The 20,973-nt window shown below is 40.3% G+C and overlaps 1 protein-coding gene across 1 annotated transcript in view; it reads right to left on the bottom strand.

Annotated features, from left to right (window-relative positions):
* The window catches only part of DST (dystonin), a 312,958-nt gene that overhangs the window by 66,567 nt on the left and 225,418 nt on the right, over window positions 1-20,973 (bottom strand). Inside the window, exons 59-69 of the mRNA XM_066612418.1 lie at window positions 19,604-19,765; window positions 18,011-18,181; window positions 13,251-13,417; window positions 11,971-12,130; window positions 11,445-11,771; window positions 11,129-11,213; window positions 8,517-8,758; window positions 6,129-6,335; window positions 1,490-1,609; window positions 1,242-1,349; window positions 732-950 (exon numbers count right to left, since the gene is read on the bottom strand). Coding sequence (XP_066468515.1) covers window positions 732-950; window positions 1,242-1,349; window positions 1,490-1,609; window positions 6,129-6,335; window positions 8,517-8,758; window positions 11,129-11,213; window positions 11,445-11,771; window positions 11,971-12,130; window positions 13,251-13,417; window positions 18,011-18,181; window positions 19,604-19,765 — 1,968 coding nt within the window. The remainder of the gene's footprint in view (window positions 1-731; window positions 951-1,241; window positions 1,350-1,489; window positions 1,610-6,128; window positions 6,336-8,516; window positions 8,759-11,128; window positions 11,214-11,444; window positions 11,772-11,970; window positions 12,131-13,250; window positions 13,418-18,010; window positions 18,182-19,603; window positions 19,766-20,973) is intronic.

Here is a 20,973-nt window from a genome sequence, read left to right on the forward strand (position 1 = left end):
TGACCACTACCAGCATGAGGCTTCGCTGCTCCTACTCCACTGTTAACAAGCTGCCCACTGTTAAGAGCCAATATGTGTTGCACAACGTCATTGCACAACAGCAGCTAAGGACTTACACTGACAGATGGTAAGATCCGTCAGTGTACGGCCACCACAGTGAGCAACACAGCAGAGCTGAGTCCATTTTGAATTACAGTATTGTCTGTAAGTATGAAAAATACTGTATAAGCCCGTATATATAGTTCATGATGTGACCTGAGCGCTTTGATACATTTGCTTTTTATAGCAATCCTGCACTAGGGAATAATCTTTATTCGTATTTTAGCAATTTGGCAACTTTTGCAATGCAGTTACTCAATAAATCATGTACACTGCTAGATAACTGGACAAACTCTTTTTGCCAGTTGTCTTTTGCTGCTTTATTTCGTGCCTGCAGTTTCCAGGGTCTGCTCTGTCTGCACCTTTGTCATCCAAAACACTGATTCAAAGTGAACTTTTAGAATGCGTACCTGAGTTTGTTAACTCTGGTTTGTGTCTACTTGAAAATACAGAAATGATACATGACGATGATTCAGTGACAGTTAAAAATTATTGTCCCCTAAAAATTTTCTATCCCCAATTTCTGGTCCTGAGGTAGGACTTTGCCATTCACCTAACACAGCTCTCTTGGCTGCTACATTTCATTTGACTTTGAGGATTAAATGTGTTTTACAGGCTGACTGCCAGCTTACCCGGTGTTCCTCTTGCTGTAGCTTTAGCATTTCATACTCCAGTGCTGGAGCTGGAAGCTGGGTGATCACCATTTCTGTCTCCGTTAACCACGGCCAAATCTCTTCATAAGTCTCCCAGAACTGGCTCACCAGAGACTGAGCGCGTTCTAGCTGGAGGTACCTCTTAGAGTTTGATTGACAGAGAGTATCGTATTTGTGTAGAAGGTTCTCCAGTTTCTTCTATTAAAGAAACGATCAACAAACAACATTTATCTCTGGAGTGAAAACGTAAATGTTTCCTACTCTCCGGCTACATTTCCTAAGAATATCTCTTTTTTATGTTCATTTGACTGGGTAAAGGCCTTTCATAGTGGAAATGAAAATTGGACGTAATGGTTGTACCTTTGGGTTTCTATTCCACAAAATATTATTTATTGTTGTTGTTTTTTTTTAATTCTTGTGAGTTGCTGTGTGATGTTTTTTGAGCTTAAAGGGGAGATAGGAATATTATAAATAATAATATAACATTACCTTCATAGTTTTTTTCTCATCTTCTGTGGACGTCTTCATAATCTCATCCCCAGATGCAACAAGTTCATCTATTGTATCCTTGTGTTTTAGAATCTCCATGGTAAATGCCTAATGATACAATAAAATAATGAAGTCTGACAGCTTAGAGCAAAACCATGCATCGTGATGGACTGAAAATTAAATCGCAGCAGAAAAAGCAATGACCATTGATTAATATGTGACAGATGGAACCATGTTTGTTTAATTACCTTCTGAACTTGTAGCTGAGCAGCGGTCTGGTCACGTTCAAGCCTGATATCACCCAGGGCACTCAGTTTTTTTTCTGATTCAGCAACCCAGGTTAATTCAGTATCAGCTGCTTGATAAAACTATGGAAAGGGCAGAAAGGAGGACAGTGAATCATAAATATAACTGATAGGGAGATTTTTTTTTTTTTTAAAGAAAACAGATACTTAGTAAAACTCATTTGAAAAGACTAAAACAGGGGGATGACAGTGCAGTGGTAGACTACATTTGCAACATTTATGAAGCCCCATGGTCTATTCTTGAAGGTTGAATGGTCCACAGGTAGAAGGACTGGCATACACTTCTAACTGAAATATTAGAAAGCTACCTTATGACTGAATCCAGAAGGCCAGCCAGTTGGTCTGTTACTGCAGTACAAAAGAGATCCTATGCCATCTTCAAGACTAACCATGTAATCCTATCAGGGCTGGCCCAAAACTTCCTGACACCTGAGGCTACATGCCAAATGCAGCCTCCTTACCTGATGATGTGCCAGCCTCTGCTCTTCCGACACTCTAGTCTACTTCTCTCCTCCACACTTCCATTTTGTCACCTCTTACTTTCTAATCTAGGAAGTGGGAGAAGGAGGATCAGTAGAGAGAGAGGATGGGCAAAAGTGGGCACTCCTTGCCAGTCTCCTGCCTGAGGCGACTGCTTTAGTTGGCCTCATGGATGGACCAGCCCTGAATCCTATACATGCTTACTCAGAAGGCAGTCCCAATACATTCAACAGGGATTTTTCTCAAGTAGGTGTGTACAGGATTGCAGCCCAAAGAGATTAATTGTGCATAAACTTTTGTAGACTAGAGATCAAAGTAAAAGTAGACTACAAGGTAGATTAGAAGTAGTATCCTCAGGTGTGTTTAGAAATATGAGTGTAATCTCTCTCTCTCTCTCTCTCTCTCTCTCTCTCTCTCTCTGAGGGGGAAAATAAATAGTAAATAGTGGGGCCAAAACATCAAAATACAGCGTATTTCCCTGTAAAGTTCAATGTCTATACCATAAACATGGCAACCACTCACAAGAAGAGCAAACGGCAGTAACACAATCTTCCTAGCTTTGGTATGCTAATATATCACGCATATTGTTTATGCCATTATAAATAACTAAATAACAAGCCATTTAGTTATTTGATTTTTCTCTGTAAACCGCTTTGTGAACTTTTCGTTGAAAAGCGGTATATAAATACTGTTGTTAATAATAATAATAATAATAATAATAATAATAATAATAATAATAATAATAATAATAATAATAATAATAATATTGGGAGATAAGAACTTGGTTTCAAGAGAAGCCAAAATAAACAGAATCAATTTGCTGATCAATTCTTATTCAGCAATTGCAAGTTGCTGGAGTCTACTCTTTAAAGCCTTTATTTGTATAGAGTAATGACTTTCATGCCAGCAGCAGAAAGTCCTGAGATCTGTTGCTAGTGGACCTTCAGAGTACTAGGATAGGTTGCTCATTTGTCAGACTCAGTATAAGGCAGCTTCTTATAATCCCCAGGCAATTACTTTTTATTCCAGTAAACTCTAGGGGTCTCAGTGACACTGAGTAGTATATTAAAATCAGCTTATTTCAGAAGTGTTACAAAGGCATGGCTGGAAATGTCAGAGCCTCATCACACTTTACACTCCAACCAGAAATCTCCATCAAAATTCTTAGACGCTTCAAAGCCAATATTAATACATTTTTTTCTTCAAGCATAACTTGAAGCATTTCTTGTCTATCTGTAAGATTAGTTTCCTGCCTCAGTGCAATGATTATTTTATAGTTTATATTTCCCTTCAATACATATTGTTTGTAGAATTTTGCAATATTCCAGTTACTTATTATAATTTATATGACACCATCAACGTCCACAACACTTTACAAATTGTGAAAAGACAAGTCTGAGGGGTTTAAAATCTAGATTTTGATAAAAGGAAGACAATGAGGGGGCAGGGGAATTGAGATAGGGGTAAGCAAATGTGATTGTTTAAGTCACATGTACCGACAGTGCTATTCTAGGCATTACTCAAAAGTAAGTAAATCCCACTGACTTCAATGGGATCCTACAATCTGAGTCGCTGCAACAGCAAATAATTGATTACAATCATACTGGAAGACTAGCTCTGCTAGCCAGCTTAAAAATCATGCTCAAGAAGTACAAATCAATGCAACTGCACTCTAGACAGCCTCTGGATGGATACCGATAACCATTTCATCATACATCTTTACCTGATGTAAAATGTTTTGTAACATGAGGCAGGATGATGTAAGTTGTGTACAAAGTAGTTACACGCACATTTGTCACTCTGTAAAGGATCATCTGTAGATGTAGACTTATGTAAGTAGATGAAAAATTACGGTGGGGGAGGGATGACAGTGTCGAGTTACAACTCATCTATTCACAACCCAAGCAAAACTAGGCAACTGACTGTCCAAGAGTAGTCCCATTCCCTAAAGGCTTGCTATCTTTCCCCCAGCAAGGTCTCTGAACTCAAACATTTTCTCACATACAGGAAGGTGAGAGATGAAAAAGCCCTTTATCTGTGCCTCAGTTTATCACCTGCAGTTAAATGAGAGCATTGGGATGTTCAGCCTTACTCAGTTCAAAATGTGATTCCGCTTAGAAATTAGTTACTTATCAGATTCTAAATGTGTCTGAGCAATGACAGAGCATGCTTTACCCATGCAATTTATGTATTTAATATATTTGTATCTCCGCTTTTCCCTTCCTGCAAGGGAGACACACTCAAGTAGGTTAACAACATAATAATAATAAATACAACAAAGCAACACCAGAAACACAAGGCCAACATGTCTACCATTATATAGTCATCTCTATTAAAACAATAAGCAACAGTCTAGGAACATATCCTTTTAATACACTCGCTGCCACTCCAGTTGCGGCAAGACAAGCTATATATGGTTAATCAAGGCTTAAGTGACAGAAAGCCAGATTTAGGATGTAAAGTTCACCTGAAAATCTTGTGCTATATCCTAATAACTTCTTCCATCCATTCTTGGGTAACACTCAGAAGCCAGTTTTCAATGGGGAGGCACAGGGAAGGAGGGAGAAGATGAAATTCACCCTTCCTCCCTTGCACAGAAAGAACTACTTATTTAAATGGAAGATATTAGGATACAATCCCTTGTTTTTCAAAGACCACTGTAAATTTCAAGTTTGATTATTTGATTATAATGTCCTGCATAATGTTCCTTGCTGTCTTTGTTTCTTTCCTAGTGGTCATCAGACAAATTGCAAGTGAATTGCAGATTTGTTATAGAGCCACTGTTATGCCATGTCAGTACAGCATAATATCTGAGGGCCCAATCCTATCCAACTTTCCAGTGCCAATGCAGCTGCAAGGCAGTCCCAAGGTAAATGAACAAATGTTTTCCCCAACTGCAGGATGCAATGCATGCCCTGCTGGCACGGCTGCATCAGAGCTGGAAAGTTGCATAGGATTGGGCCCTGAGAAAACTTCTTTAAAGTGGAGGATTGTGTCATAAATGCACACAAAATCCTTATATTATATCTTATATTATAATCCTCGAAAGTCAGAGGTAAACACTGATAAGGCGATAAGTTTGATTTAACCAACTTATATTAGAGAAAGCTCATGCAAACTTCAGAGCTGCACAGAATTCAGCTTCAGGCCTAACAAAGAAATTTATTTAACTCAAAAATATTATTTTGTCAATACACGCTACTCCATTAAAAACAAAATCCTCTTTAGCAATTTAAGAAGCAGACAGTTTACTTTTTTGTGGCCAAAGAGCTGCTGTTATACGATTCATGCAGCACATTCAACTTAAAGTGAAATGTAATGGATAATCTGTCGTGTCTTCTTATTTAATAACAAACCATGGCTGAAAATAAATTATGTGACCCTGAATTTTCTCCATGCTGCTTCCAAGTAATTCTTCATCTCATTTGTTTAATGTATTTGGAGCAGGCCACAAATACTTGCCAACATCTCACATTTTAATCAGAGAAGGTACATTTGGTCAAAATATTCCATCTGTTTTAAAGAGAGGCATATGAACTGAGTCACACTAAATTAAAGGGCCAACAAATTATATGTTCAGACCCCACACACATGCATACACACCCAACAAAACAATAGTGCAGATATTAAGTATTTTAAATACTACTGGCCACAGCAAATAATATTTGTCTTTCCTGAGAAGCTGCATCCACTGGCTATTGTAAGCATCTCTACTTCAGGCAATTGTTTAAACAAGCCGATATCTGACCTATATAAACTGCAAAAAAGTTATGGGGTGCAAGTTTTACAGTTCTTTCATTGGAGTAATTCCTACTGAGATCACTGTGGGATGCAACTCATAATGCTTCTCAGTATGAGACTGATCTGTAATTTCTGTGTCAATAAGAAGGCAGATGGCTACAACAATGTCTGGATTTGCTTTGGTCCAAGACTCATGTCTGAAAACGATGACCAAGCTCTGTTCCAAGCCCGGTTCCAGTCCTCGCACAACCACAGCAAATACGTGCCACTAATGTGGACGGCAGCCTTGTAATCAGGAACAGATTCTTTTTTTATTTCTCCCCTCAACTCACACAGAATGAAAACCAGGAATTTCTGTTACCTGCTGAGATCTGAGAATAGCAGCATCAATTTCCTCCACTTTCTGAGTTATAGTATCATTCACTGATCTGTACCGTTCATTGTCTTCTGTTACCATTTTGTCAATCCCTTCCCTTGCTCTCCAGGGCACTAGTTCTAGCAAAGCACTGCTGACTTCATTGAGGGTATCCAACAAGCTTTTATTGTCCTTTGCTTCTTTTTTCAGTTTCTAAAAAAAGAACATTTAAAATAAACATGTTGGCATACAAGCAAAAAACGTACAATTCAAAGGTTCTGTGTGGTGTTTTTTCCCCTCATTTTTTTCATTTGGGAAGAGAGGTGGAATGATCTGCTCGCCTACTGAAGCTGTAAATGGTACTCTTATTTTCAACTCAATTACCTTTTTTCTGTTATTGTAAGTCACCTGACAGATAAGCAGGTAATTGCTGAAGGAAAGTTTCAACAAAATAGTATTTAAATACATTCCTGCAATCCACAGGGCAGGCCACCATTCTTTGGAACTGAATAGAACTGCCAGTCACTAATTAAACAAACAAAAGGAAATCTAATGTTTTTCTTTAGACTGCAATTTTTGTTTACATTGAATAAGTAAAACCAAAGGCAAATTTAACATGAAATTCAAGTGAATTTAAAGAGACTATTTACAAATTAAGCGAAGAAAATCTTTGATATCCCAATTTATATCCCAAATTAGACTTATGATAAAATAAACTGTGCATCTAATACCAAGGTACAATAGCAGACTGTTCAGTAGATACAAGACCTGCAGCACAATCCTAACTTGCACTGGAGCGGGCAGCCAGCCGGTCCACGCTGCATCCAGCGCAAGTTTGGGACCAGAAGTGGCGCAACCCGAGGCAAGGGGAAAATTTTTCCCTTACTCCATGTCGTGCTACACTGGCCCCAATGGGTCTACTTGGATCTGCGCCACAGATCCAAGCAGAATGGTGTGGCCAGGGGTCGATCCGCACTGCCTGGGAACAGGGTCAGGATCCAGCATAACTGCTGGATCCTGGCCCTGCCTCCTGCTCCCCACCCACCTGTGCCCGGGAACACCCGCTGCCTGCCCTCCCCCCATCCCAAAATGCCTCCTTATGGCACATTTGCAACACTCCTGGGTCAACGCAAGTGACTTGTGCCAGCCAAACCCAGGGGTTAGAATTGCGCCCTAAATTGCAGACAAAAGTATCTGTTGTGCTTACCCTTTCACGTATTATAATAATTACAGTGTTATAGATACAGAACTGCTACGCTGCTTTCTCAAAGGATTTGAGCCCTTGGCATGCACACTTCCGGCACACAGGTCCATTTAACTCCAAATAACTGTGGGTTGAGCAACAAGCTGGCAAGAAATATAAGTGCTCCTGAAGAGTAATCACATGTGGACTGAAGCATGGAAGAGGGAGATGGATGGCCTGCCTTGTCTTGGGTTTGATACTCTTGCAGAAATAGAAGGGCTGATTTTGTTAGTATTAGTAGCAGCTTTTCTCAAAGTTATTTCAGTCAATAAGAGATGACTGTATCATATATACGGGGCTTTTCTCTTCTTTGTTTTAGTATACTGAAATGTCCATCGTTATGATGGATGCAATAAGGAGGGACAAATATATTGTAGGGACTCGGGGAGGGGGAAGCAGCACAAAGAGACATATTGCATCTTCAGGGGGACCCTGTGTTTGGAGGCTTGGCCAAACTTTGTTGGGCAGTTGACAGGTTTTGCCACCACTTTGCTTTACTTTTCCCTACACAAAGAATGACAGTTATAAGAGACAATAAATAATACAATGGAAACAGTACCGGGATTTCTAAACGTGGCTTGAATGACTCGAGTGTCTGAGACAAGGTAGGACTCTCCTTTAACTACACCCCCAAATTACAGACCATTGATAGTGTTCCAATGAAATTAATGAAAGTCCCTTTCTGCCCAGATCTGATTCTTCATCTTCATTCTGCATCTTCATAGCTTCACCCTAGATTCAATTTCTTGATTAGAGTGTAATGGAACCTAGAACTATACTTTTCTAGTTCACTGAGAACCAGCAAAGCAATTATGAAAATCATATTTATATCCTGTCAGTGGGTTCAGGACAGCCCAAATAAAATTCAGGACAATTCATACAGGAATCATCCATTTATCCTCATAATCCTAGGAGGCAGTTTCGGTTGAGCGACAGTGAATTGTCTACAATCACTGTGTCAATTTATGGTTGAGATTTGAGCTCAATTCAGTTCCCACCACCAGACTGGCAATTTTTCAACTACGCTGTTGGCAAATACAACCATACGTACAAAGCTTTCAATACTACTTCGGATGAAAAAAACTTTTTTGTAAATATGCTTAAAATACCAAAGAGGTGGCCATATGAAGGTCTTCTGTGTTTCTACTCACCTTTTGCCTTTCTTGTGCTAGGTTTAACTCTTCGCCTTTGGGAATCTGAGTATCATAGGATAGTAATTCCACTTCAGCTTTGTCAAGCCAAGCACAGAGCTCCTCATGAGTGGACTGCAGCTGTCCTGAAAGCTGGAGAGCTTGTTCTAAAGTCTTGAACACATCAGAACTCAGCTTACTGATGTCCTTATATCTTGCTTTAATGCCTTCCAATTTATCTTGAATGATGACAACTTCATCACCTGTAGTTTGAATGGGATATTTACTGCAAAATAAAACTCAAATCTAAAGCAATTGAGTTGCTTAGGTTTTGATTAGACAGACTAAACTAAACACAATTTTGCCCTAATCCAATTTTCCTATGTATGGAAGCTTCAATGCATACTTGCCCTGTCCAGAATAACTTCCCCATTCATTTCAGCGAAGAGAGTAGATGCACATCCACATATTTTACTTCACTAAACTGACTGAAGACCACATATGAGTGCATCTTAGCATGCACAGATCCCTGGGTGCCTCAAGTACAGACTTCTATCATATATATATGGGCCCCCAATAACAATGATCTGGTTTTACTAGGAATATTCCCAGCTGTGAAACTACAAGCTTGGCAGTCAAAAGCAGGCTGACAGTTGAAGTGCAATGAGTCACATTTGCTTTAATCATGTGTCAATGGGTGAAATTCATCTATTTCAATCTGAATCTGAAATGAAACCATGTCAGATCTGGGAAATCAGGAATTGCTAGGCTCTGGTTCACAAAAATATCATCAGCACAAGCCAGGAATCTAAAACAGTGGGTCAGGACCTATGGTTGTAACCTGATTTTTGGTAGGTCCTGTAGCAGCCGAGCAGAGCCTCCAACGAAAACATGGAAAGATGGAAAAATCAGATTAACTGCCTTAAGCCCTGAGGCTATACAAAAATCATATAGCTGCTAATTGCCTGCAAAGTGCTCACCTCCCTGCAAATTGAGCTCCTGCAGTTTGCAAGCATGTATAAATATAGCGAGATAAATGTTTGAGCATCTTTTGGGGGGTTATTAGTACTTGTAAATAAATAAATAATTTTTAAATTTTTTTTTTTTAAGTCTCATAAACCTAGGTGGGTCCTGATAGAGTGCCATTTTAAAAAGTGAGTCCCATTGCTAAAATGTTTGGGAACCACTGATCTAAAGATTTCTGAGAAGGTTATGGCTTGTTTGGGAAGGTAGTGATCCTCCCAAAGCGCTTATTGTACCATTTGTTGTCAGAGTGATTAGGGGCCCCCAATCCCCACTACTCAGGCTACAGCCTGCTCCATAGTTCAGGATCCTCCTCAACACTCAGCAGTAGCAATAGCAATAACATCCCAGACTTTGGAACAGACTGATGGCTTTTCCTTCTAACACTGAGTAGCCGTTTTTGTTTGTTACATTATAAGCTAACAATTAGGGCCCAATCCTATCCCACGAACAATGCAGCCGCACCAAAAAGACATGCGTACATCCAGCGGGGGGGGGGACCCCATGGCAAAAATGAGGTAAGTCTAAAACATGTATACTTTTCTCCCTGTAAGCCCTGGAGTCACCTATGGGACTCCTCAGACATATACCACCACATTTGGTAGTATATGTCCAAGGAGAGGAAGAGGGCAGGGAGCTTAAAAAAGGAGGGAACATGATCAAGTGTGCACTACAGACTCCATTGGCAGTCATTTTACTTATTTATTTTTCACATTTTTATAGCACTCTTCCTCCAACGGTGGTGTCTATGGTTCCGCCGACCCTTTCCACCCTCACGATAGCATAAGTTACTTTTCCTGTGGTAATAGCCTCCATGCAGCAGCCCAATTGTACATAGGACATTACCCTGCACATGTCTGATCTTAGAAGCTAAGCAGGGTCAGGCCTGGTTAGTACTTGGATGGGAGATCGCCTGCGAATACCAGGTGCTATAGGCTTATACCATAGTCTTTCGAGACTGAAGGTTGCCAACCAACTGGGTTGCCCAAAGGGTCAATGTCTTTCTTTCAAAGAAAGTCTTATATTTCGAAGTTATAATGTGCAAATTAATTTCAATTAAATAAATGAGCCTGTTAATACCCAGATGATTTATCAGTTGACATTCAAAATTACAAGTTTAAAAAAATACATTTTTCTCTGTATATGACCTTGCTCAAACAATGACTGATATCTAAGAATAGCAGTTAAAATGAAAATTGCACTGTTCTGGATTTACCATTTACTGAACAAAACACATTCTCTAATTCTGAAATATATCTCCCTGCTCCCTCCTTTTCCTCCCTCATTTGCAGCCTCAGACTATGTATATCTTGGAGAGTTCATGGAGACTGGAAAATGTAGAAGATGTTGGTCTACAAATGAGACATTCTGTGTGCAAATGGAATGCAACTTTCCCACAGTACTAGCTGTAGCGCAGGGGAAGCAGCCTCTCTTACAGCAAAAGGTAGACTAATCGTTCAGTTCTTTTGGGGGCTTTACAGAAATTCACTACAACATTTTCAAGTTATCCCTCAAAGAAAAAAAAAGAAAAAAAGAAAAAGAAAGGTTCTTGAGGGATTGTACATCACTTAACTTCTTTGCTTAATCATTCATTTCATTACAGCTCTCACCTGTGGTTTGTTTGAGAAGCTCCAAACCATTTTGTATAGCCTGATCCACATTTTGCTGCCTGAGTAGTATCTCTTCTTGAAGAACCTAAGAGATTTTAGAATTCTTTTTTGAATAACTTGAGAAGTCATCATTTAAATTCTTTGTACCTTAAAACAACTACATGTTGTTTCTGAATAAACAGTGGACAGAAAACTAAAGGCTTAAAAATGAAACAAAGAGGAACAAATAATAACTGAAGTAAAAAAATACAAAGGTAAAACACATGGTGCTACTAATAATGTTAAAATAAAATCAACAGAAAATAAATGCAAATACCAGCATTTCAGCGTGTTGTTTCACAAGTAGGTCAGTATTGTAGTCTTGGACGGCCAGTTTGCTCAGTTTCTCATGAACTTCGTTCAGCCAATTCATCAGTTCAACTTCATCCTCTCCAAATATCTGAGCATTACAATAGGCTTGCTGGAGAAGCTCAGCCCTACTGCTGCTCTTTTCTTGAATCTCTGCGTATCGGATTTCAGAAGAATCTAATTTCTCCTGTACCATATCTTTATCTTCCCTGGAGCTCAACGTCTTTAAAGCCTGACCAGCACTAACAGCTTGCCGTAAATTTGTTTTGTGAGTGATGATGTCTTCTTCTAAGGCCTAAATGAAGTTTCCAACATAATAAGAAAGGAATAGAAAAGAAAATAGAACCAAATATGAACACAACAGAAAAGAAACAAAAAGAAAATAACTTTAATGATAAAGAAGGGTGTAAACAAACAAATGCAAAAGAACCTGGGGCTCCCAAATTTTGCTGGAAAAGTAAATTGAATGAATGAATGGCACATTATGGTCTTACTTTATGTTGAGAAATTTGTTGTTGTAGTTTGGAAGCCTGGGTTCCAATGGGTTCTGAATTTGACAGCTTCTTCTCAGTGTTGGTAAGCCATTCAACCAGAGGTTCTAAAGTTTCATGGAACTGCTGTGCTACAGTAGAGATGCCTTCCAGCTGACAATTCCTACAATAGGCAGAGACCAAAAAAAAAACACAACATTTTGCTGGGAAGATGTGTGTGAAATGTTAAAAACTTAAAACATTCTGTTCTGCTGCAATAAGAAGTAACTAGAAGTAATGACAAGCCCATGGCTTAGAAATGTTAGGCTGATGCATCAATGACCAAAAATGAGCATATGCTTTTAAACATGCAAAGGCCTATATCAAAAGAACAAACGGCTGTTATATTTTATAGCCTTTGCCTAATCACATTAAGTTGAACCACTCCCACACAGATTAGCTGAAGAAAACAAATTACATCAGCTAAAGCATTTATATTTAGCACTAAATATTGTGCTAAACGAAATTTCACTGATTCAAATGTTACAAAGAATTTGGGGCCAACACTTAAAACGATAGCCATGTGTGAAATTCCCCAATCCCATTCTGCACTGTTTGGGACAACTTGACATGTATCTTGACATTATTATGATTGGCACTCTCTTCTCTACTAATTATTGCCAATGATGTAGAGTGGGGGGACAAGACAGCATGTGCTTCAATTACATCAAGACGGGAATCAGGTTTAAGCCTCATAACCTATGTGTGCATCAGCAAGCCTCTTGCTTAACTTAAGCCTAATTCCCACTTCTGGCTGGCTAAGAGATGGCATCTGAATGCTGCTCTGTTGGCAATCATCACAAGAAACATGAGAACAGTACATATATGCAGCATTTTGCTCTTACAAAAGGGAGGGCAGGTTTGGAAGGGAACCAGGGATCTTAAAATCAAATCAAATAGGGCAACATACCATGAAGGGGGTCCCCCCAATATGCAGGATCCCACACCTGCACTTGTTCTGGGCCCATTTTGGAGCCAACTCTGTCTACATGCTAGACATACACTTTATTAACAGAGGGAGCAGTTATAGGATATCTGGCTTCTGTCAGATCCTCAAACCGCCCTTTTTAAAAATAACAGTAGGGATGTTTTCAAAGCCATTTTCTCAGGTATTCACACAAATATTAATCTTGCAATCAACAGAATGAAAATGTTTACAGAGCTTCAAGTCACAAAAGTTTTCCATGCTTTGTGCAGAAGTACACCCTTCTGTACTCCTCAGTGAATGAAAACGTTTCAAGTACCTCGTTTCCGCTTTATCGAGCAATGCGTCCCATCTGCTATCCAGGAGGTTCAGCTGTTTCAAGATCTTTTCTTTATCAGCAGGCTCTGCTGACTCTGCAATTTTCTCCCCTTCACGTTTGATTAGTTCAACAGTGGGTTTACGGTCATCCAGCAATCTCTGGAGAAGCTGGAGACAAAATAATCAAAAATCAAATTGCCGGGAAATGACTATATTGCTACAAACCTGTAAAAAGATGAACAGGCAGATTCTTCAAGGTCTTGTTTACTGGCAAAAGAGGTAGGCTTAAGAGAACAATTTTCCAACAGGGCAGGAAACAGCTATTGTGCCAGAACCATATTACAATGCAGATATCATCAATTGAACAAGTAATTTATGATTAGAACTGACTGCAAACAGAATCAATTGTAGTGTCAGCTGTAGATTCCAACTTCCTCCTGTTATTTTCTTTTAATTTTTACCCAGATTTCTATCCCATGTTATAAGGAAGGTTCAGGGTGGGCTACAAATGTACATGCATTGATTGCCTTTTGTTAAGTGTGAAAGATGGATGCCTAGACTTGTGGAAATAAGGTACAATCGACAGTCAATAGAGCTTTTCACTATATTTTTGAAAGATGAAAAGGCACTCACAAAGGGTGAGAATGCACTCATATGATCATACTATGTCATGAAAAGACATAGATGCACTCTCACCCATTTACTCCTATACACGAGTACAGATCCAAAGCAATAATCAAAAGATCTGCCCAGGGGATAGCTGATTATGTGCAGGGAGCATAGACTGCAGCAAGACTTGCAGTTCATTCTGGAACATAAGGCCTATCACCCTCTATATCCTCTTCTTGTAAAGCCAGTTGCTGTCTAAGTTGTTAATACTATGAACATGCTCAGAAAACTGGGTGTGTCAACGAAAGGCCAAGCAGCAGCATTAAGTCTTCTCTGGCCTTCAAGTATTTGCCATAAGGTCTAGAAGGCACATACATAATCATATTCTCACCTCGATCAAGGAGTTAAATTGACTTGGAGAAGTGGGGAAAAACAGATAAAAACTTTGATTTTGATCTTGATCCATGTTTGTAATTGTGGTATTTATCATTTTTTGTAAATTGTAGTGTATACTCAAACAACGTTGGGGTTATTTTGGGGCTATTAACCAGTCTTACTGAATAAGAAACCAATGTAATCAGCATCAGTTATCAGAAAATATCACTATCACTGAACCCACTGCTGTTGTTCTATTCTTGTACTGCAGTGTTTCTCAAACTGTGGGTTGGGACCCACTAGGTGGGTCGTGAGCCAATTTCAGGTGGGTCCCCATTCATCTCAGTATTTTATTTTTACGTAATATATTAGACTTGATGCTCCCATGGGATGTGACTACTTTTGGGGAAACGTTACAGACCTGTACTTTTAACAAGTTACTATGTATATTCTTTTAACAACAATAGTAAATGGGACTTACTCCTGGGTCAGTGTAGGTAGGATTGCAGCCTAAGATTGTTAAAAACGTTCCTGCTTGATGAGGTCACTTCCGGTCATGACACCACTTCTGGTGGGTCCCCACAGATTCTCATTCTAAAAAGTGGGCCCTGGAGTTAAATGTGTGAGAACCACTGCTGTACTGTATAAGGTTTGGTTTCTTCTTTGCAGCTAGTATCAAACTGTGAGCAACTCACTAAGTTTGTTATCTGCATAACTCACAGTGGGTACATTCGACCACCAGAGCAGATTAGTGAAGTAAATGTCTTGTTCAGGTGTCGGCTAACCCTCCAATTGGAGGAAAAGGGTACTCTGCACATTATGGGGCATATGACTCTGTATCTGAATAATGTGCCATGAGGACACTAAGGTAAATGCACAGTGGCAGAGCCAATGAGAAGGAAAATCACTGGTACAGACGGGGCTGAGGGGGTGAAGCGAAATGGTTAACTTTTTTTTTGTTTGGGCTTAAAACTTGTGAAGCAAATCTTGTGATGCAGGATCTTGTGATCCAGAATTTGTAACAACTATTCCAGAAGTATCCATTGTAGCTGGCTCAGTAATCTACATGAAGGTCCTGAAGGTGTACAGAACATGGGGGGGGGGACTTCTTCTTCTTCCCCAGACCATCCATTAGACAGAGGATGCATCTCCAGGAGAGGGAGGGAGACAGGAGCAGCCATGTCCTTCTGCCTTGCCAAGCTGGGATGTGTCCTCCCTCCCTCCCTGCCATGCCCATGATGTGAAGGGGGTTGGGTTTCCTTCGTTGTGGCTGGAGTGGGAACATAAAGGGAAAGGGAACGAATTGGCATGTTCTGCACTGCTGCCTTAGATGGGATGGGCGGTGACAGCAGAGGAGTGCTGAACGGGAAGTCGGAAGCACACATACAGCCTGGCAACAGCCCCGTTTTTTCTGCTGAGCCACAGTTGGCTTTTTAAAGGAAACAAGACTCAAGTTTTTTCGAGTTGCAAAAACGCTCTGGGCGACTTGGAAAGTTCACCCATTAGGCCTAGTTTTTAAGTCGTGGGGGCAGAGACTCAAGACTAGAGTTAAGCCACGGTGGACTTGCCCATCCCTGGAAGCTAGAATTGAAACACAGGCTAAAATCACCACTGACTTGCATTGCTGAACAAATTGAGAGGTCTGCTACTGTATCATCCTTTGTAAATAAACCCAGTTTCATTTGAGGAGCTGCATTGTCTTTATCTGAATCCTACCCTAAGTTCTGGGAGGCAGTGTCCCTAAGCTCTGAAGACCTTGCAGAGGGCAAGACTCTGGTAAGCTAGAGACTGGTGGCAGCCAAAGAAAAACTGGACGAGTTGGCATTAAGCATTTTGGGAACTATGAGAGCATTACAGGTGGTACAACTTCTAAGGGTGCTTCTCTGTTTGTCAAGAGTAAAATCTTCAATATGAAGCAAGTATTAGCTATAGTCCAGGAAGGGATTGGTGGACTATGCATCCAAGTCTCAATGACTTTTAATCAAAAATCAAGCATGTTAACGTTCTCCACTTTGTACCTAAAACTGTGAGAGATAGAACATGTGCGTACATGCATACAATAATCTCAGATATGATTTCATCATGCACAGCTGCATTTTGACTATACATTTTCCCATACAGCCTGAGGATTTGATTCACTAAGCCTAATGCTATCCCCTGGGAGCTGCCTTGATAGATCAACCAAAATCCTGCTTTATTTAGGTAACTTGAGAAAGTTGACTTTCTGATGCAGTTCAAGTCTCAACCTGATTTTTCAATGCCTACACATTTATTTTAAAGAGCAGAGTTATTATGGATCTCGTTATTGAGTTGTGTCGATTATATTTACTATGCTATTGTCTGTTCAGGACTTAATATGACCATTCTAACAACACTACAGAGTATATTTCTAGCCTTAACGGAATTACAAACAAATAATGCAAAACTTCATGCTACAGTTGGGTACCCTAAAGCAAACACTTAAAGTATTGTATAGTCTGCAAAAAGACTGTGGAGACCAAAAGCAGCAGGAGATGAAGGGCTGGGGTGGGAGGTGAAAGCAGGCACAGATTTCATTCCCCACTAATCCTCATCTGGAGACAGACACACAGCACAAAGAATGGAGAGGCTCATTTGGCCTCACACTGTGTGGGGGAACAAGGAATAGGGTATGTGTGTCTAACTATGAAAAGAGACTAGAAACTGACAAAACGCTGAACTTCATTTCAACTTAAGGGAGTAGCTCTACAGGATGAAATGATTTGTTTTCAACATCTCATTGTAGACTTTTCAAAAACCAGTTTGCTTCTCACTCTTGAAACAAACATTTCATTTGCATCCAAGCGCAAATGAAAGATAAATCACGCCAAGACCAAACATAGGGATTTCAGGGGATTCCCTGTAACACATTTTTTAAAAAATCTGGCCCAATAAAACAATTGCTTACAGGCATAGGAACTTGACAGCACACATTGCATCCTTGCTCTGCCTCCAACATCCATACAAACTTCCTATTTATTTCAATGGAATGACCTAATTAGCAGGCACAATGCAATGTGTGTGCCAGCTGAGGATACAATCCTATCCACACTTAACTGGGAGTAAGCCCCATTGACTACAATGGAACTTACTTCTGAGTAGACATGCATAGGATTGGGCTTTGAATTACTCTATTAAAATAAATGGAGCTCTCCCAAAAACAACAGCTCTGCTTATGGATATGAGGGCAAGAAGATCTCTGTGATCAGGCCAATGTCTTTTTTTTTTAGATATCCCAGATAGATTTCACCTCCAATTTTACTTAATTTTTTAATACTCTCTTTCCTTCTCCTGCCACCCTTTGCTTCCATTGTTATTAAATTCACTCCAGTCTAATTCACACAGTCATTTGAGCCTTAGCTATCATGTACAACACTGCATGCAGGAAGTCTGCCCAAGGTAGATGAACTGTGATAGTGATTTTCACATAATTAGCCAATGACAGCACTCACTTATCCAGTGATGGACATGGTTGATTGAGTTGGCTCTGAATTGGCTTTGGCAGGATGAGAAATGATCTAATTCCAACTACCTAACAAGGGCATATTCAAAACAAACAGATACCTTAGACAGAAGATACCACTTGGTTCTAGCCTGCTTACTATTATCTTTGTTATTAGTAATACCTTCAGGTACTCCTTCAGTAATAGTAGGCTTGGGTGGAAACACATCCAACAACACTTTCAAATTCATATATCCCACAGAACAGACGTTAGAAAAATTATCTTTAACATAAAAACACAAATAACTTTCACTCACTTTCTGTTCCTGTATTTGGGCCTTCACAACTTTAAATTCAGCAGATGGAGGCTTCTGATTGGCCACAAGATCTTCTGTATCAGTGAGCCAACTAAGAATAGCTTCAACAGCATCTTGAAACCTTCCACAGTGGAGTAATGCTTCTTGTAGCTGGGCTGCTCTTTGAGCAACCTACCAAAAAAAAAAAAAAATGTATAGATTATTCCTCTACCTACAACACCTACTCTTTTTGTTCAATCATAGTTTCTCAAAAATGAGAAAGGTTAGGAGAAAGATATAAATTGTTACTATAACTCCTTGGATATCTATAATTCTGCCCTGATTTGGAGACATCTGAGGGCCCAATCCTGAATAGTGTGCACAGGCTTACTGCTGGCATGCACTGTCACAAACATGCATAAGGCACGTTTGTGACAGCTGGGCCAACTTCAGTGCTGGGTGCATGTTTTGCCACCAGGTGGTTGCCCGGACTGCTGGGCAGCAGAGAGGTGAGTGAAGGTGTGGGGGGAGGCAGGAGGCGGCATTCCTGGGTGGAGGGGAGGGTGGGGAGAAGGAGGTGTAGTGGGGGAGTGGGGCGGGAGGAGGGCGGGACCAGTGGAGCTAGGCTCCATCAGATCCAGGGCTTCATGTCGGACCATGTTGTCTGACACCAGACTTTCCAATTCTGCTCCAGCTCAAGAGCCGCCACAGAATCAAGTAGCCCAATTGCGGGGCTACTTCCCTTAAGAGGGGGAAAAGGACAAAAGTTCCCTTCTGATGAGGAGCTGCTGCAGGCTGCCCAGTTGCATGCTGGATGCCATGGCAGCCCTGCACTCCGGGCAGCTCAGGATTGGGCTGCCTGTCCCTTGGTAATAATTTAAAATTAGGTCAACACAGCTATGAATATTAACTCATTCTGTACCAGGTATGGTGTAGGTTCTCAAAGTGTGAGGTAGGCTTGCCCGGGGAGTTACAGATAATCTTCCAGGCAGCATGAGCCCTTCACTATCTCTTTCAAGTGTGCATTTTTATTCAGACAAGAAGCAAAACGATCATGGAACACTCTACTATCAGCACAGTATAGACAACTGTATGAACTATCCCTTGCAATAATAAGACGATCCTCTATTTTACAGAGGCTTTTAGCTCCCTACAGTTATTTCCCAAGGGCATTTAAAGAATCCTGTGGGCCATCTGGTACAAGGTGGCCTGCTTCTGCAGAAACCGTGCATGAGTACTGAAGTGCACATGGAGCTTCTAACTGAGAAGGGTCCTTTTGAGATCCCCAAGAGTCTATTACAAGTCTTTAACGTTGAGTTGTATCATTAGTCATGACTAAGGACCTAATCCTAGCCAATTTTCCAGTGCTGATGTAACTGCAATGCAGCCCTGAGGTAAGGGACAAATGTTTCCTTTCCCTGAGGTGGCATCCATACCTGTCCCCTCCATACACACCACAGGATTCAGCACATACCACGCTGGCACAGCTGTATCAGCCCTGGAAAGGTGGATACAACTGGGACCCAAGTCCCATTAACTTTATGGTGAGACCAAGAAATTACAATGAAACAACAGCACCAACAAACGAACTAGTCGTGAAAATACAACAGGTACCTTTTTGTTGAGAGTTTTCCACCTTGTGTTAACATCTTCAAGATCTCGCTCAAGGGTATCAGTACTAGTTTTTTTAGTGGCACTCTGAATAAGGCCTTGACCCAACCAATTCACCTCCTGCTGCTTAACCTGCAGTGGTTCAATCTCTTCTTTCTCAAATACCTGTTTTTTAAAAAAAGCAAAGACACATGAGGGCTATTACATCTGAAACATGCTGAGCATAAACAATGACCAGAGCAGATAACAATAGTAAAATCTCTCAGCACTTACAGAGTATAGTGTTGAAACGAAGAATTCAGCTATTTATTTAGCTACAAGATGTACAGACAAAAAATAGTTCTTGATGTAAATGCAAACCAGTTCAGGATGAATTACATATACATTAAACTAAACAAGATGCTCTTATAAAAATACTATATTTAAATAGAAGAGAAAGCACTATTCTTGCCGACATATTACATGCTTAATGTACATACTAAAAAAAAAAAAATTTAAAGCAGAAAGTATATTCTGTGGGCACATATGCTGAGTTGAAGAGGATTCCAAAATCTGGATCTATATTGCTCCTGGGCAAAATAATCATTTGAAGAGGGAGGAATTTTTAAGTCACCTTTAATTCTGATCTGGTCACCCAAGCATTCATCTTGACAACCCATCCTTTTTGGGACTATGTAATTCTATGAAAATGAAGTTATCCTTAAATAGGCTTTGCTGAGATGCCAACACAGAACCTATTCATGTGAGTAGAGCATGAGTCAGGAAAAGTTCCAAAAGAATCAACTGAAAATTACTTATTAAGGTGGCTGGACATGGGGTACAATCCAAGGTAGGGAACAAACACTAACAGGTCAGTCCTCTGGGTCAATGTAAACTGCAGTGATGCCAGTTCTGCTGCAATTTTAAAATGAACTGGTCAGCTGTAGGCTTGCCAGCCCCACAGGATTGGCCTGGTGTCTCCAGGAATCAGCATTAGTCTCCAGTTGACTACTGAAAGCAACCTTGCAGATTTTCAGTGCATTCTATGTATGTTTATTCAGGACTAAGTCCCACTATGTTCACTGGGGTTCTCCCACATAAGTGTGCATGGTCTGCAGCCTTTAACAGAGTCTTCTTGGTTTAATGACATCATATTTGAGAGGGGGAAAATGCCCAGGAACAGTGTCAGTGAAAGTTGGCAACCCTAATCGTCTCAATTTTGACTGGAGAAGGCTTGGGTTGGCCTCAATGTGTTTTATAAAACAAAGTGAGCCATGGAAGCTTGGGCATGTAGATAGCCAGGATCCTACCCCTCAACTATAAACCTAGACTGGAGGAAAGTGAGAAGTGCCAAGGATAGTCGCAAAACCTGCCCTGGGCTTTGGGTCTTAGTA

This window comes from Tiliqua scincoides, chromosome 1, assembly GCF_035046505.1.
Source record: "Tiliqua scincoides isolate rTilSci1 chromosome 1, rTilSci1.hap2, whole genome shotgun sequence".
Taxonomy (NCBI): domain Eukaryota; kingdom Metazoa; phylum Chordata; class Lepidosauria; order Squamata; family Scincidae; genus Tiliqua; species Tiliqua scincoides.